This window comes from Apodemus sylvaticus, chromosome 21 (assembly GCF_947179515.1).
Source record: "Apodemus sylvaticus chromosome 21, mApoSyl1.1, whole genome shotgun sequence".
Classification (NCBI taxonomy): Eukaryota; Metazoa; Chordata; class Mammalia; order Rodentia; family Muridae; genus Apodemus; species Apodemus sylvaticus.
The window spans coordinates 4,999,747-5,014,950 of NC_067492.1; the positions used below are offsets into that span (position 1 = coordinate 4,999,747).

General features: G+C 54.2%; 1 protein-coding gene across 1 annotated transcript in view; it reads right to left on the reverse strand.

Annotated features, from left to right (window-relative positions):
• Positions 1-3,846: 3,846 nt before the first annotated feature.
• Positions 3,847-15,204, reverse strand: part of Galnt2 (polypeptide N-acetylgalactosaminyltransferase 2) — a 72,064-nt gene continuing 60,706 nt past the window's right edge. Inside the window, exons 12-16 of the mRNA XM_052167294.1 lie at positions 13,436-13,528; positions 13,156-13,239; positions 11,461-11,587; positions 8,324-8,443; positions 3,847-6,200 (exon numbers count right to left, since the gene is read on the reverse strand). Coding sequence (XP_052023254.1) covers positions 6,045-6,200; positions 8,324-8,443; positions 11,461-11,587; positions 13,156-13,239; positions 13,436-13,528 — 580 coding nt within the window. The 3' untranslated portion in view covers positions 3,847-6,044. The remainder of the gene's footprint in view (positions 6,201-8,323; positions 8,444-11,460; positions 11,588-13,155; positions 13,240-13,435; positions 13,529-15,204) is intronic.

A 15,204-nucleotide genomic window follows, 5' to 3' on the forward strand; every position in this document is an offset into this window, starting at 1 on the left:
CTCTGGCATGCTGGGCAGGAGTCCTGCTGTCCTGGCGGGGGAGGGGTGGGGAAGGGTATATGCAAATGTTTCCTGGGTGAAGGGTGGTTCATCATCAGGGTACTGTTTTCCCCACCTCAGGAGCACGAGAGACAATGCCCTAATGAGAGTGACAGAGCTTTGGGAGGGGGACAGAAAACGCTCATCTGCAAAACCACCATCTTAAGGAGTGGCAGAGTGCGTCCTCAGACAGAGAAGCAGGCCCCGCTCATCTCCGTCAGGAAGCTCCACTCTCAGGACCAAACCATTTCTCAAAGGCCTTGCCTTGGGGATGAGGTTTAAACATGTGGATTTAGGGGGGGCATGCAGTTCCTGGCTGATGGCCTCTTCTGGGTCCCTGGTGTGACCTGTCGTGACACAGTGACAGGTATGGTGTCTAACCGGTGCATTCATGGTTGACTCTGGCTCCCAGGCTGAAACCCACCCTTCCGGCTCTAATTCCTCGGGGTCCCCAAGCACATGATGCTAATTACTGATGGATTCCAAACCGATAGGGAGGGGAATAGGAGTCCAGGTGCTGCCCACGCCGCTCCTCAGGAAGCCCCAGAGCCACAAGGTTCTGGAAAGTTCTCTGGCCCTTTCCTACTCCCGACAGCCCTACCTCATCCTTACCTATTCCTTACAGGGGTCTGGCATCTCCTCAGACTTGTCTAAGTTCTTATGAGCTGTTCTTCTGGGGTCCCTGCCACTTAGCACTGCAAGGAATCCTGGCCTGTCTCTACCTCCTGGGCTTACTGCTAGGCTGCGGTCCTCCATGTAGCGAACTTGATTTTGCATTTAGCAATATTTCTGCCTGTCCTTACACCTCTGATGCCTCTGTCTCTGTATGCAGCCTGCTCATTGGGTAAAAGCTGCAAGGTTGTCCAGTTTGCTTAAGAGCATATTCAATAGCGATTCAATGTCTCCAGTGGGAAGTTCATGGGGGTCACAGCTCTGTCTTCGCTCCCTGGAGGGCTATTAGGTGTAACACAGGGTCACAATGCCCTCCTCACCTCTCCCGTGATGCCCCTCTTGCAAATGAGCACAGGGTTCCCATTGTGGACTGGCTTAAGGGGTGGTTCTAGTGTGCAAGGGGCAGGTATAGAGTGCAAGGGGTGGGTATAATATGCAAGGAGTGGGTCTAGTGTGCAAGGGGCAGGTCTAGTGTGCAAAGGGTGGGTCTAATGTGCAAGCCCAAACAAACTGAGGCTTCTTTGTCCCCACTCTCTCCTCAGAATCCCCAAGCCTCCTCTAATGCTCTCCAGCCCTTGAGAGCTGCCATGTCTTAGCTGTTACAAAGGGACTGCTTGCCCTGGTCTCTCCTGGGGGACTGCCATCTTCTCATGACCTTTTGTCACACAGAGCACCACACTGAGCCCTCCCCCGCCCCAGAACAGGCTCAGGCTCAGTCTCGGAGCTGGTGCCTGCCTCATGTGGCCTATGCAAACCACCCAGGTTCATGGCTGGTCTGCTAGAGCTGTCCCAGTGCCGAAACGGGAAAAACATCGTGGGTTGTGACAATTAGAGACAAAAGATCCCCCAGGGCTGGCCAGGCCTAGCCAGTGTCACCGAGGGAACTCCATGTCCCTTTCTGTCCACCCACTCCTGCCTCTCAAGCCTTTCCTTTGTTCCTGAGTGGCACCCAGGTGACATGTGATAACTCAGTGTAAAGACTGGACTCTCTCCCTGCTGTGTCCATAGCCGGAGTTAGGCCCAAGCCCTGCACCTGCTACACACACACTGTAACATGGCCAAGGGATGCTCTCGGTCTCTTCTTAATCCTGGGGTCGTCTTCTCTCTCACCCACCTCACTTTTTATACAGTTCCAAGGTGGAGAGAGGATGACTAACTCTAACCCAGGCCCCTCCCCTGTGCTCCTGGCTTTGTCTGTGGCTGTTCCGAGACCGGCAGAGGAGCCTTTAAATCTCTCCTTGCTCAGCTGCCCACCTGCCTGCAGCACCTGCAGGTGGCACTCACTGGAGTCAGGGATTCCCAGACAGACCACGTTCCATACAGGCAGCTTCTCTGATGGTGGAGATGGAGAGTTCCAGCTCCCCAGAGCTCACCCTTCTGTTCTGCCAGAGCCACAGGATGACTAAATGGTGTCATCTTACAGAGGACAGTTGTTCCCACTTGATCTGTCACTCTCAGGCCAGTTTCTGCTCTTGCACCCAGGCAAGAGAATCTAATTCTCCACAGTGGGTGCTGAGATGCCGGTGTCCTGTCAGCCACAAGGGGGCGCTCATGAGGGCCCTCTGAGCCTCAGACTGGGAGAAGGCACATCCACCTGAGACTATTTTGTTCTATCATGACTGTAGCTTGCAGACAGCCGGCACTGTTTTTCTTTTTTAAAATCGGCTACTTTTATTCCACCCATTATTACAGATTTCCATCCACTCTGCGTCCACTGCGGCTTTGGAATCACACACAATAATAAGGAAACAACACGCTACCTAGCGTGCTGAAAATAAGCAGGTCACTGTGTCTTTGGTGTGACTGGCTGACTTCTTTGTGGCCCACTGCAATGTGTCTTATATTTGAAACCCTCCTGAGAACCCTGAGCGGCGCCCAGCAGGTACCAGAGGTGCCAAGGGTAGGGGGAGGAAGGGGCTTAGTAGGCCAGCAGCTACCATCTCAAAACCATTCTCACGGTTCCATCTATCCTACGGAGGTTCAAACCCTTCCAACATGGGAACCTTTCAAACGGTCCAGGAGGCTGTGTGGCTCAGCAAACAGTTCCTTTTCTAGTCCCTGACAAGGTCACACAAGGGGAGTTGCCCATCTGCTTCCCAAACTCCTGAGACCCACGTCCTGCCTCTAGGCAAGGGGCCTCATCTAGGAGCAGCATGACTCATGGTCAGAGGTGGGACTTGGGAGCAGGCAGTTTGTTCGACACTGAGCTGAAATCCAGTCTCTGTTATGAGACAGTGAGCATGTACATCTGTACTACGTGTAGGTGGCCAGGATCCAAGAGAGCTCTCCTGCTCAAGGGTAACAGGGGCCTTCTGGGACATCCTTTGGCAAGCCAAGGGCTCCTCCCATGACTTGCAAGGCACACGCCTTTCTGGGCCTCACTGAAATACCCAAAGAGAAACCACCCATGGCCACCCCTTCACAAAGCTCAGCACAGCAGTTGGCTCTAAGTCTCACTACCAGAGGGGCCTCCTGACTACCCATCCTGCAACCCTCCTCCTAGATCCCAGGCTAGACCGTTTAGAAATGCAGTTTAGAGTCCCTTCAGATACTCCAAGGTCCCGGGACATTGCCAAGTTTGAAATTACTGCCTTTGTCTCTCAGACAGAGAGACAGATTTTTAGTGTCTCACATAATGAAGTGAACGCAGTGGTCTGAGATGGTTCAGACATTTCCTGGCCTGTCCCTTCAACTGTCTTATCATGATCCAAACTGTAAGACAAGCACTGGTATCTATTTCCCTGGACACCTAGCCCGTCACATGGAGGTGTGGTAGAAGACATGTACAAGGCCAGGATGGGTGGGGGAGCCCCAGATGGCTGCTGGGCAGGAATGTGCGTTTTAAATACTTAAGTCTGGTACCTAGAGAGCGCGGGCCAAGTCTTGAGAGCAGGGTGCACAGGGTCAGGGCAGGTTTAGGCAGCGCATGGCAGGGGCTGCAGGCGTCTGGCACAGCCCAACCGTGCCACGCTGCAAACAGTTGTCATGACTACAGCAGACCCAGGAGGCACAGCATTAGGGATGTGTTTTAAGGGGTCGATGGGAAATGCCAGTGCAGGCAGAAGCAAGACCTTGATCCCAGCCCTCCGCCTGGTCACACACCTTGTAGAGACCAAGAGAGACGGCAGCTGAGCATTATCTATAAAGTATCTTCTCTTTATTTAAGTTAAACAATTTCAAGGATGGTTTCCATCTATAAAATGGACAAAGTACAAGCTCTGTACAGCAGTTTCTTTTTTTTTTCTTAAAAATCAATTGGAAAAAAAATTACCAAACTATATTTTGAATTTGCAAAACGTACTCACAGACACCATCATTTTCCACTTCACGGAGACTCAAGGACCACCACAGAAGACAGCCACCTTTGCCTGTGTGCACCCAGGGCTCCTGGGAGGGTGGGATAGCCCAGATGACTACAAAGCAGTACAAGCTCGGCGAGTCACTTTGGCACACCGTCATGTATGTAAACACGGCTCACCGATGGCCTTGCCCAGACCCCCTCTGCTTGGAGCTGGGTTGAGTTGGCACCCTGGTGGCCAGACAATCAGATGGTACAAAGGTGATGAGGCCACAGGGTGGGGTAGGGTGCACGTGTGTTTGGGACAGCCCATGTTGTCTCACATCTGCGGAGTCACTCTGATAGAAGCAGTGCAAAGGTGTCAGGGTTGGCAGCAGACTCCTGCCTCGGCCTTGACAGCTCTGCACCTGTACCTGGGAGTGACAGTCCCCAGAGCCTACTTTGGAAGGTGGACATGATGGACTTAATTAGGCATGTGGGCACCCTGTTACAATGTATCTTTTGTTGGTTGCTTGGCAGGGGTAAAAAGACAAAGGGTCAGCACCTGGCCAGGCCTTCTCCGAGGTCCGTGGTCATGGTGAGTACACACATGGAGCTCAAGAAGAAACCAGCCGCGCCCCCAGCCACGCCCCCAGCTGCGCCCCCTTCTGGAGCAGGTGGGAGGCCCAGCACGCTGCTGTGGGCCCTCTGAGACACCTGAGATGAGCATGTATGATGCTGACAGCCCACCAGGTGTCACTTCCCGTGTCTAGGTCACCTCTGTGGCTGACACACGCCTAGGACCTCTGTGTGAGCGCACGGGTCTTGTGACCTGAACTCTCCCCACAATTCCTGCAGTAGTGTGAGGGTGTTACCCACACCAGGGCTGTGGACAGGTGGGGTCCGCCCACAGGCTGAAGGGCTGCTCTTCCCTGCGCTGCTGGCAGCTGAGTACTGAAGACCCGACACACAGGGTCTTAAACCACTGAGCCTAGGGATAGCATGTGACAGCTGTCCAGTGTCCCTGGTCTGTCACAAGGCAGTAGGGTCCTGCTGGCTCACATTAGTCAGAAGGTGTGGGGTTGAGTTTTCCTAAAGAAAAGAAATCTAATTTTAAAAGAAAACCCAAAGCAATAGTTGCCAAAAGAGGTGACCTATTTAGGTTTACAGGTGACACTGGGCACAAAGCAGACTTTCTAACCCAGCTGCAATCCCCTCGCTGAAGTTAAAGATGGATGCTTGTGGGTGGGGCCGTGGTTTGGGGGCGCCCCTACTGGAAGAGCAGCATGGGCCAGCTGGTGCGGCTCCAGAGGCAGAGATGCGCCTTTGCTCTGGAAGCGCAGGCCCCTCTGCATGGCTGCGCTGCGGGGCTCGCAAGATGACGTAGGGAAAGCGTAGGGAACGGACCACGATTCTCTTTATATCCATCTATTTAGTGTCCCGCCATAGGAAAGTTCACGTTCAAATACAGCAAGAATGTCGACGGAAGAGGCACGTGGCTGGGAGACCAGCCGAGCCCAGGGACAGACAAGGAAAGGTCAGCTTTGTGGAAATCATTTTTTTTTTCCTTAGACAGGGTCTTGCCTGCCTCAGCCTCCTGAGTGATGGAATTACAGGCACTGGCCACCATGCCTGGTTCACGCACATGATTTTGAACAGGTTAAAAAACAAAAAACCAAAACCACACTGGAGATTGGTGGGTGTTTGCTGTGAGGGCGCGAGGCCCGCTCCCTCTGTCCTCACTATAGACACGATTACTGCTCGTCCACTGGATCCGGCCAGCACTGGGCTGCTCCTCTGCTGGGGTGTGAGCAGAAGGCAGACAGTGGGAGGCAGAGGGTGCCAGCCTTGGGAGGGACCCTCTGTCCCGAGCCCCGGGGGCTCATTTCCTCTTCGGCACAGCTGTCACCCAGCTCATGCCTCACTGAAGACGTAAGACTTTCAGACCATGATGGAACACTGAGGTATATAGTTTTGCGGAAAGTTTCAGAAACATAATTATGTGATCACCACACTGGGCCGGTGTGCGGGTGGACGGCGGGGCCCTCGGGGCCTCTTACTGCTGCAGGTTGAGTGAGAACTTCCACTGCTGTGACAGGGCGGGGCCGCACACCTCCACACTCAGGCCCCCGCTCTTGGCGGTGCGGCTGTCCAGGCACAGGTTGCTGCCCACGTGTCGCAGTTTGGAGTTGCCTTCGATCTGCTCCCACTTCTGCAACAGAGAAGCATGGGGAGGGGGGGGAGTTTAGGGCAGCGCAGGGGCTGCAGGCTACTCTTGGGCACACACCCGATATCTCCACCCGCTTTCTCTCTGCTCCTGAGTCCCCGGGCCGCATCCTTCACATGTCTCTCTTGGAGTGCCTGCTACCGCCACGATGCTCCTCCGAATGCTAGCACACTCGGACCGGCCATAGCCAGCAAGTCCACCAATGCACTGGTGCCATGCACAAAGACCTAACGGCCGCAAGAAGTCCGAGACACCCTGACCCTGTTGTTCAGCAAGCGATAGAAACATCCTAAACATTTACGCTTGCCCCTCAGTCTCCCCACAGCTCCTCTTTCATTAACAGGGTCTGAGGCTCTAATGTTCTATACACGCACTGAGGTTCCTTGGAGTATTTCTGAAAACCCCACTGACACGGTGAAATTAGTGTTTCTCACTCTTGCCCCGCCCTCCCCTTTTGGCCGTGCAAATGCACACATACATGTGCCTGGAAGTTCAATGTTCCCACTGGCCAGATAGCGCCTGCGGTGCCACAGAGGCAGGCCAAGGGGGCAGCAAAGCAGGACCCGAGGCTGATCTGCTGCCAGTGTGTGTGTGCACGCACAGCTCTCTCAGCCCTCGGGATATTCCCCACCTGCTCATCAGATGCCAAGTGTGGAAGTCAGGGGCGGTCACCCTGAGAGGCTCTGCCACCCGCCGCCTCCCTTCCTCCCTCCCGGTCTCCGCTGCTGTCAGTTTTCTGGTGTGCCCTCCATTGTCATGGAAAGCATGCCTAGAGTCTGACAAAGCGTGTGGAGAGAACATACTCTGATTCTGGCTCCTGGGGTGGGGCTGTCTGTCACGTGTCAAAGCATCCATTAGACAGAGGATGCTAAGACAACAATGGAGTCCCTCCCAGCTGTCCCCGGAAGGTGGTCTCGACACTCAGTGTGGTGGGTTTACTGGAGCAGCGCCCTCACATCCCCACAGCTGGGGGCTGGAGTCTGTCCTCGTCACCTAGGACCAGTGCAGCCTTCGTGTCTTAGAAGCTCAGTTTAGGACCAACAGAACATGGGGTGGGCATTTCTATCTCCTCTTCCTTCTTCAGGATTAATAGACCAGATAAAAGTCTTACTTGACCGCCATCTTATGGCCGAAAGGCCTGGCTGTGTTCTAGGTGGGTCCAGGGCACAGTGGCCTTCCTGGTCCAACAGTTACAATCTTATTCTATGGGGTCTGACTCAAGTTATACAACTGCACTAACAGGTGTTTAGAGGGCGAACACAGGGTGGGCTGGGGAGCAGGGACACGGCACTCAGCTATGGGCACGAAGATTTAGGGATGGACTGGGGAGACAGGACCCTTGGCAAACACTTCTCTGACACCTAGGATCTAAATAGGAACCAGATGCTGACTGTGGCCCATACCACTGACTGCTAGGTGGTGGTGGGCAGGGAAGCTGGGCCTGTTTCTGTTTGTGCAGTAAGGCGGACAGAAGGACACTGAGCCGTGGCTCTGGTGGCCCTCGTGTCTCAGTTTCCCCTTACATTTGTCTTCTGGGGAGGGACTGTGGGAAGACGAGCTACACTTCCCTGTGGTGAGTTAGAAGGGACTGTTAAATTGTCTGCACTGTGATTGTTACCCTAGAGTTCAGAGGAGTGGTTTATCCAAGATCCCCAGAGAATATGCCAGACAGAACCAGCTTCCAAGGCTTATAGCAAGCTCTGGTCCATGGAAGATGCAACATACACAGAGGCTCCTCAACTCTTACCAGGGTTAAGACGCTGATCTCACTGGGAGCTTGGAGTAAGCCAAGTGTCACACACACACCCCTGCCCCCCAGTGCTCAGTCATGCAGCCCAAGGCAGCTCTGGGAGCTGAGGAGGTTGCTGTGGCCCTGAACCTCAGGGAAAACATCATAGTATATAACTGCCAGCCATGGAGAAGATCAGAGTCAGAGTCCAAAGTTCACTTTCAGTAGAATACAGTCACTCTGCAGCTAAGTCTCTGTTCACCCAGGCTCACCTCACTAACCATTCAGATTAGAATTTTTGTAAAGTTAAGCAGGAGAACAAGCAATATATCAAGGACGTAATTTCACATAGACCGCTCTGCGGCACCCTCGGACGCACCTGTCTGCTGTCGTTTTCCCGGCAGCCCTGCAGCCTGATGAGCGACCCGGGGGAACGGTCCACCACAGTAAGGCATAGGTCCATGTGCTTCACAGACTTCTCCTTTGTCAAGGCCCATTCCTGGGAAGAGACCACAAGTCAGGGTAAGTCGGAGCCAGCCGGATGCTCCCAGCTGAGGGACAGAGCTATACCTGGCTGCTGGGCTGGCCTTGGTAACCGTTACGTTTTGGTGGGAAGTGCGCTTGCACAGGTGCGCCCTGGCTGGCAGGCCTGTTCTGGGAGGCTGGGGAAGTGCGGGCCTCAGCTGCAGGCCACGCTGACGAGTCCAGCTGTGACTAGCACACTGTGATGTGCAAGTTAGGGATCTGGTCAGTTGATGGCTCTGACCCACAAGTCCTCCTGTATCATTCTGGAATGACTCTGCTTTGGAAACAGACTTATGAATGTAGGTTGAGTCTGTGAAAACTCCACAAATGATACATTGTAGCTTTCGGCAAATACCTACATGGCTGAAGTCTGCAGGAGCCTGCTACTGGTACAAAGTCCTCGGACTCTGCAGGAACCGTTTAGGCATCAACACACAGCATGGCTCCTCCTAACTGGATTCTCGCCATGTGCAGAACTGTCTCAAGCCTTTGCACAAGAGCTGCATAGGTGTGTGTGTGTGTGTGTGTGTGTGTACATGCATTGCAGCAAGAAAATTGGGTCAGAGTGCATTTAAATATCCTTGCCTGTGCTTTTAGCAACCCAAACACATGCATGTGTACACAGAGGACAGGGCTGTCAACTGCATCTTTGAATACCACACAAGATCAGTCTTGGAAGACTGGGGAAGAGAGGAAGTGACACGCTATGAGCGGCAGTGGCCGGGTAGAAGGTCCCATGTATGGCCAGAAGGCAGGGCTTCCTAAAGTCACTTCAGAACCTGATCCTTAAGGGTCTAGCCACCCACACAGGGCCTCCAGGATCCAGAAATGGAGGCCTCAGTGAGCCCAGCATCCCACAGGGGCGCTGAGCTGCCCAGGCCTTGGGGCTTCTATCTCTTCTCTGGCTCCGCGGCCCTCTGTGTCCCTCAGAAGGGAAAACAGAAGGTGCGTGAATGTAGTAGTCTGTGAGGGCTACAGAGACTGCCACAGGCCAGGGGTGATGAGCCAGCTGTCTGCCGACGGCGAGACACTGAAACCCAAACGAGACACAACTCGCACTGCACGGCTGCCACTGGGATGTGAGGGCTCCTGACTCTCTGAGAAGTGCAGAAGGGGTGTGTGTGTGGGGGGGCAGAAAGGTGGGGATAGGGGACTGGAAGGGTAGAAACACTGGGAGTCACGGAAGAGAGAGGGGGCAGAGGTTGGAGAAAGGATCCAGTGAGCCCGGAGGCAGGATGGCCCTGACAACCGACCTTGCTGTCCGCATCCCTGCGGGGAATGGGACTGTTCCTCTGCCGGTGTACATTAGCAGGAAGTTACTCGCAGAGACGCCTGTACTTTGCATCACTGGGGTAGGCCCTTCTGAAATAGGCCTCACTTTCTGTCCACTGTCTGCTTCCAGATTGTGGACACAAGGTGGCCGGCGTCCTCATCCTCCCATGCCCGGATGTACCTCGCGGGACGAGTCAGAAGGACCCTCCTCTCTCAAGCTGGTCTGTCACCACAGTGAAGGGGAGCTTATCTATAATCTGTCTGCTCTATTCAGTGTGTTTCCTTCCAGATGTGCCAGGGTGTGGAGGTGCAACCCGGTGTCCCTGGGCCACAGCTGGAGACACACCTGCTTGTGGACAGGAGAGTCACGGGGACCTCTGAGCACCAAGGGTCTAGACTGTCTTCATAGGACGAGTGTGGGAAGATAGGTCATGGCTGGCCAGGAGGGTCACGTGGATTCTGTGTACTTCGTTATTTTAAAATGGATAACACATGGCCAGGTGGTGGTGGCACACGCCTTTAATCCCAGCACTTGGGAGGCAGAGGCAGGCAGATTTCTGAGTTCGAAGCCAGCCTGGTCTACAAAGTGAGTTCCAGGACAACCAGGGCTACACAGAGAAATCCTGTCTCAAACACACACACACAAATGGATAAAACTTCAGAAACTTGATTTGGCTCAGCAGACAGTAGAGCTGACCAGCTTGTGCTGGTCCTTTAGCAAAATTTGTAAAATATCTAAGAAAAGCTCCTAGGAGCTGCCATCCTTAAAAAAAAGTGTGGCCACTGATTCTTTCATTTCCTACGTGCTGCTGAGGCTTAGCAGGAAACCAGCAGTGCATTGCGCTGCTTAAAGTCAGGAAGGTTGGTCCCTATCCAGGTAGCACCTGACCCAGAAAGCAGAGGGGACTCGGTCATGGCAGAGATACCCGCTGGTGTCACCTATGCCTCTAGGTCCTCTTCAAGCACTGGAATGTCAACCACTAGCCACACATGGCAGCCTGAATTTATATTCAGTAGTTAAATAAGACTGAAGACTTAATTCACATAGGCACATCTTTAAGGGCTCATGTGCGGCAGACAGTGGTGGCTCACACCTTTAATCCCAGCACTCGGGAAGCAGAGGCAGGCGGATTTCTGAGTTCAAGGCTAGCCTGGCCTACAGAGTGAGTTCCAGGACAGCCAGGGCTACACAGAGAAACCCTGTCTCAAACAAGAAGAGCTCATGTGCACAGGTGCCTGCTAGCTGTAGTTCTACAGCATTTCTAGTACTGAGGAGGGGCTCATGGACCCCAGCCGGCCTGTGGGGTGAAGTATCCCTGGGTGAGTGGTATGAACTGTGCCAATCACCAAGTCTGCCAAGGATCAGAATCCAACCCCTGCTGGTCTTCACCACCGGGCCCCTAACCTGAGGAGACTGAAGTTGGGCACGCACTAAGCAGGGACCCATCGGGGACAAACACGGGTGTGAATGCAGGCCCAGCACACGGTAGTGGATTCAGCAGGGATGGCGGAGCTGGCGGGAAGTCGTAGCCTAAACAACTGGTGCTGATGCTACCTACCTCAGTATTTCCCTCCCCAGCGCAGCACAGCCCACAGCAGAGGAGCCCGCAGTTCAAGGTGTCCTTCAGTATCTGCAACATCCCCGCTGGTTCTGAGGCTGCTGGCGGGGCCAGGGCTTTCTATGGAGCCCACAGGGGTCTTCAACTGCTCGCCACCTACCTGGTTTCCTCCAGCGTTGTGACACTCATAAATTCCAACAACTCCATCCGCGAAGTGTCCCAAGGTGTCCAGGCAGTTGGTCCCCTGCTGTAAGGCCCCAAAAGCTATGTCCTGGTGGTCTGGAACCCTGAAAGTCATTCATTGTAAGAGCCAAGGCCACCTCCTCAGCCCCGTGCTTCCTGTTCACCATGGCCTCTGCACAGGGTCTCAGATTAGAAACAGAGGACAGCTTCGTGGCCCCCCCCCCCACACACACACATGATGTGGCCCCAGCCTCTGGATTCCTAACTCTTTAAGACTGTTAAGTGGGCCAGGTTACGATGGCACATGCCTGTAATTCCAGCGTTCAGAAGGCTGAGGGAGGATTTGTGTGAGAGTTTGAGGGTAGCGAGGGGCGGGGCGGGGGGAATTTAAAAAAAAAAAAAACCGCCCTGCAAACCCAGTGGTGGCGCTGGGCCGCTGCGGACTCTCCTGCCCTGTTAGGCCTCAGTCTCGCTCTGGCACCAACACTGGCGGTTACAACCCTGTTGTTCCAGCAGGGTCCTGCAAGATCCTCTCGCTTCCACCCAAATCCCACACGCCAAATGGTCGCCAGCTCTCCGCTATCAGTGGACCCACATTCCAGTAATCAAGTAAATCAAAACTCTTAAGGCTTAATTAGCCAAACAGATTTATGTATCTTATAAACACAATTACAAGATGCTGTAAAAGCCTTATCCCAACATCTCTAATCTTTTAAAAACACCAAAAAAAGTCTGAAGCCATCTTGATTCTTTGACCTCCCATGCGTGTTCCTCTCCCACTCCTAGCTCCGCCCCCTATTTTCCCGTCCAATCACAGACCCTCTCTGCCCTGATGTAATGTTACAGGAAATTTCGTGTAACATTTGAGGCCAGCTTGGGCCACAGAGTGAACCTTCCCCGCCTGGCCCCTCCATCTCAAAACAACGATGGTAAATGGGAGAATTACTAACAAGTTGGACTGTTGGCTGTCCCTTAGAAAGCCACTCATGGGTTACAGCTGGCTCTTCATATTTCTCAACAGACAAGGCCTTGCCCAGTAGGGCCCAGCCTGCGGGATTTGCTAGGTGTCCAGTGTACACAAATGGGGTGTACAGGGGGGTTGGGTGTAGGAAGGGGACAAGAGCCTGGACTCACCCTTGAAAGGCACTGGCTGTGGTCTCCTGATAAAGGGCCATACTCTAAACCCTCAACTGGTTCCCCTGTGTGGAAATGATGAAATGGGAGGGTCCCTCAGGATGAGAACAACCTGTGGCCAGAGGCTGGCTGCTCCTCCACTGAAGCCATTGGTGCCCTCAGGACAGAGCTGCTGCCAGCTTACAGGAAGAGCAGTTGGGGAACAGCTCAGCAGAGGGAGGCTGTCACTCACACTTCAGTAGGAGCTGGGGCGCCATCACTGCTAATGCTACTCTGCACTAAGAAGGCAGGAGCAGCTGTGAGGAGAGGACAGTGTGCTTGTGGGGAGATAGCCTCAGTCTCGCTAGTCCACCTCTTAATAGGGGACAAACCAAATCGGGGGCTTCGGGGTTCTCCCAGGCTCACATGGAGCAAGGGTAACTGCGCAGGGGGCATCTGTGGGGCGGGAGCGTGTGCTCCCCCTAGCGGCCGGCTCCCAGCAAGCATGAAGCCTCTGTGGCCTCCTTGGTCACAAAGTGCACTCAGGCCCAGGACTTACCTCAGCTCCGGGTAGACGTTGTCCAGGTACCACTTGAAGGGCTTGCAGCCCAGCTTTTTCCTGAGCTCCAGCCTGCTCTGAATACTGGAGAAAGAAGATACACTCATTCCTGAATGCTGGGGAGAATAGGGGAGCCTCAGGTGCCGGGGCCGGCTCACCTCCCACCAGGACATGCTGGCACACAATGGAGGCCCCTGGTGACACTGCCAGGTCCCCACTAGGTCAGGGTGGCTATCCCCACCTCTCCCGGGGTCCCCATGAGAGGACGGGCGGCACTCACTTCCCATAGGGCACGTTGCGTGCGGAAGGCACCGCTGCGTAGTAGAAATGTTTGTACTCATCCATCCAGACCTCAGCTGCCCGGCGCGTGTTCCTGTAAACAAAGCCGTCCTGAGCTGTAACTCCCATCCTGTCCCCGGAGTCACCTGTCCCTGTCCATCTGCCAGAGTGTGAGTAAGGACGGTGCCACGGCGTGGTGCAGTCGCAGCCGCCTCAGGGTCCGTGGGAAGTGCTTACCTGAAGCAGCATCACTCAGCATGCGTCAACCCCGAGCAGGACTGACATCCTGCTGCACCTCGGAGAAGGCACTAGTGGAGACCACGGCATGAGACTCTGGCCACCCCAGCCTTCCACAGCGCGCATGGATATGGCACCAGTGGCATGCTGGGAAAGTGAAGTGGGTTCCCCTAACTCCCTCTGCCCCCCCTGTAGATTGGAAACGACTGCATAGAGAAGCGGGAGCCTCTTGCCCCAAGTCTGGGGAGGCCCGCTGTCCTCAGCTCTAGTGAGTAAGGAGAGCTGCGTCCGTGACAGGAAGGGCCACTGTGAGCATGGGTAGCCACAGACCCTCTGCTCAGGTGAGGGGAGACATGGCCCGCCATGCCTTTCCAAGATGAACGAAGCAGGCAGTGGTCACCCTGGAGGTAAATCATTTTCTCTGCAGTAAGGTCTTTTAGATGCCGAACCTGTCACACTGTCTGAGCTGTAATTACTAAATCCATTTCCACCTGAGGCCTCCGTCTTCCCCATAAAGTGACAAATATTCCTGTTGTCCCCGGATGGGGGAGGGGCAGACTGCTGCCATGGAGACAGGATACTGTAAATGTGCTCATCCTTGGGTTCCTGGTGCTAACCCCAGAAATTTACCTCAAGGTTCACAACCAGGACTGACATACATGTGGAAATGCCCTCATTTCAGTTTATAATGGAAAAGCTAGTAGCCCTGTGGGTGGCTGTGGAGCACACCCTCACAGCCGTGTAGGTCTGAGCACGGAGAAGCGCCCAGATGACTGACACAGACCTCTGGTTCCGGAGTGTCTGTGAGGAGCGGACTGATGAGGTCCAGAAGCTGACTGGCCACCTCCCTAGGCAGAGAGAAAATCCGGCCGCAATACTGAGGGGTGGTGAAAGGTAGGGGGTGGAGCCACGCCCACAAGGCCATCCCTGCCCCCCATGTCCCACCTGCCGTGCAGTGAGCAGCCTCTGAACATGACACTACCACCCGCTTCTGTCTAAACAGGTCCAGAAACAGTCAAGTGACCATGGATGGAGCCTGTGACAGCCCGGGATGGCCAAGAAAACCCCACCTCAGCAGCCTGGACTCTTGTGCTGCTTACACAGTGAGCTCTGTGTCCTCAGTTTATCAAACCAGTCCCTCTGCCTGTCCCAATTAGCCCAAGTTCTCGTCCTCATGGTGCTGCCCAAATGAGCGGTCTTAGGGGTTTTGCTGTCTGCTCCCTCAAAGGTCCAATTCCACGCCGTCTGCCCTGTGAGGTCTGACTAACAGGCTTTTGGTTTTTTAAGACAGAGCCTTGCCGGGTGGTGGTGCTGCACACCTTTAATCCCAGGACTTGGGAGGCAGAAACAGGCAGATTTCTGAGTTCGAGGCCAGCCTGGTCTACAGAGTGAGTTCCAGGACAGCCAGGGCTACACAGAGAAACCCTGTCTCAAAAAAAAACAAAAAACAAAAAAACAAAAAAACAAAAAAACCAAAAAATTGAGCCTCACTGTGTAGACTTCAAACTCACAGACATCCACCTGCTTCTGCCT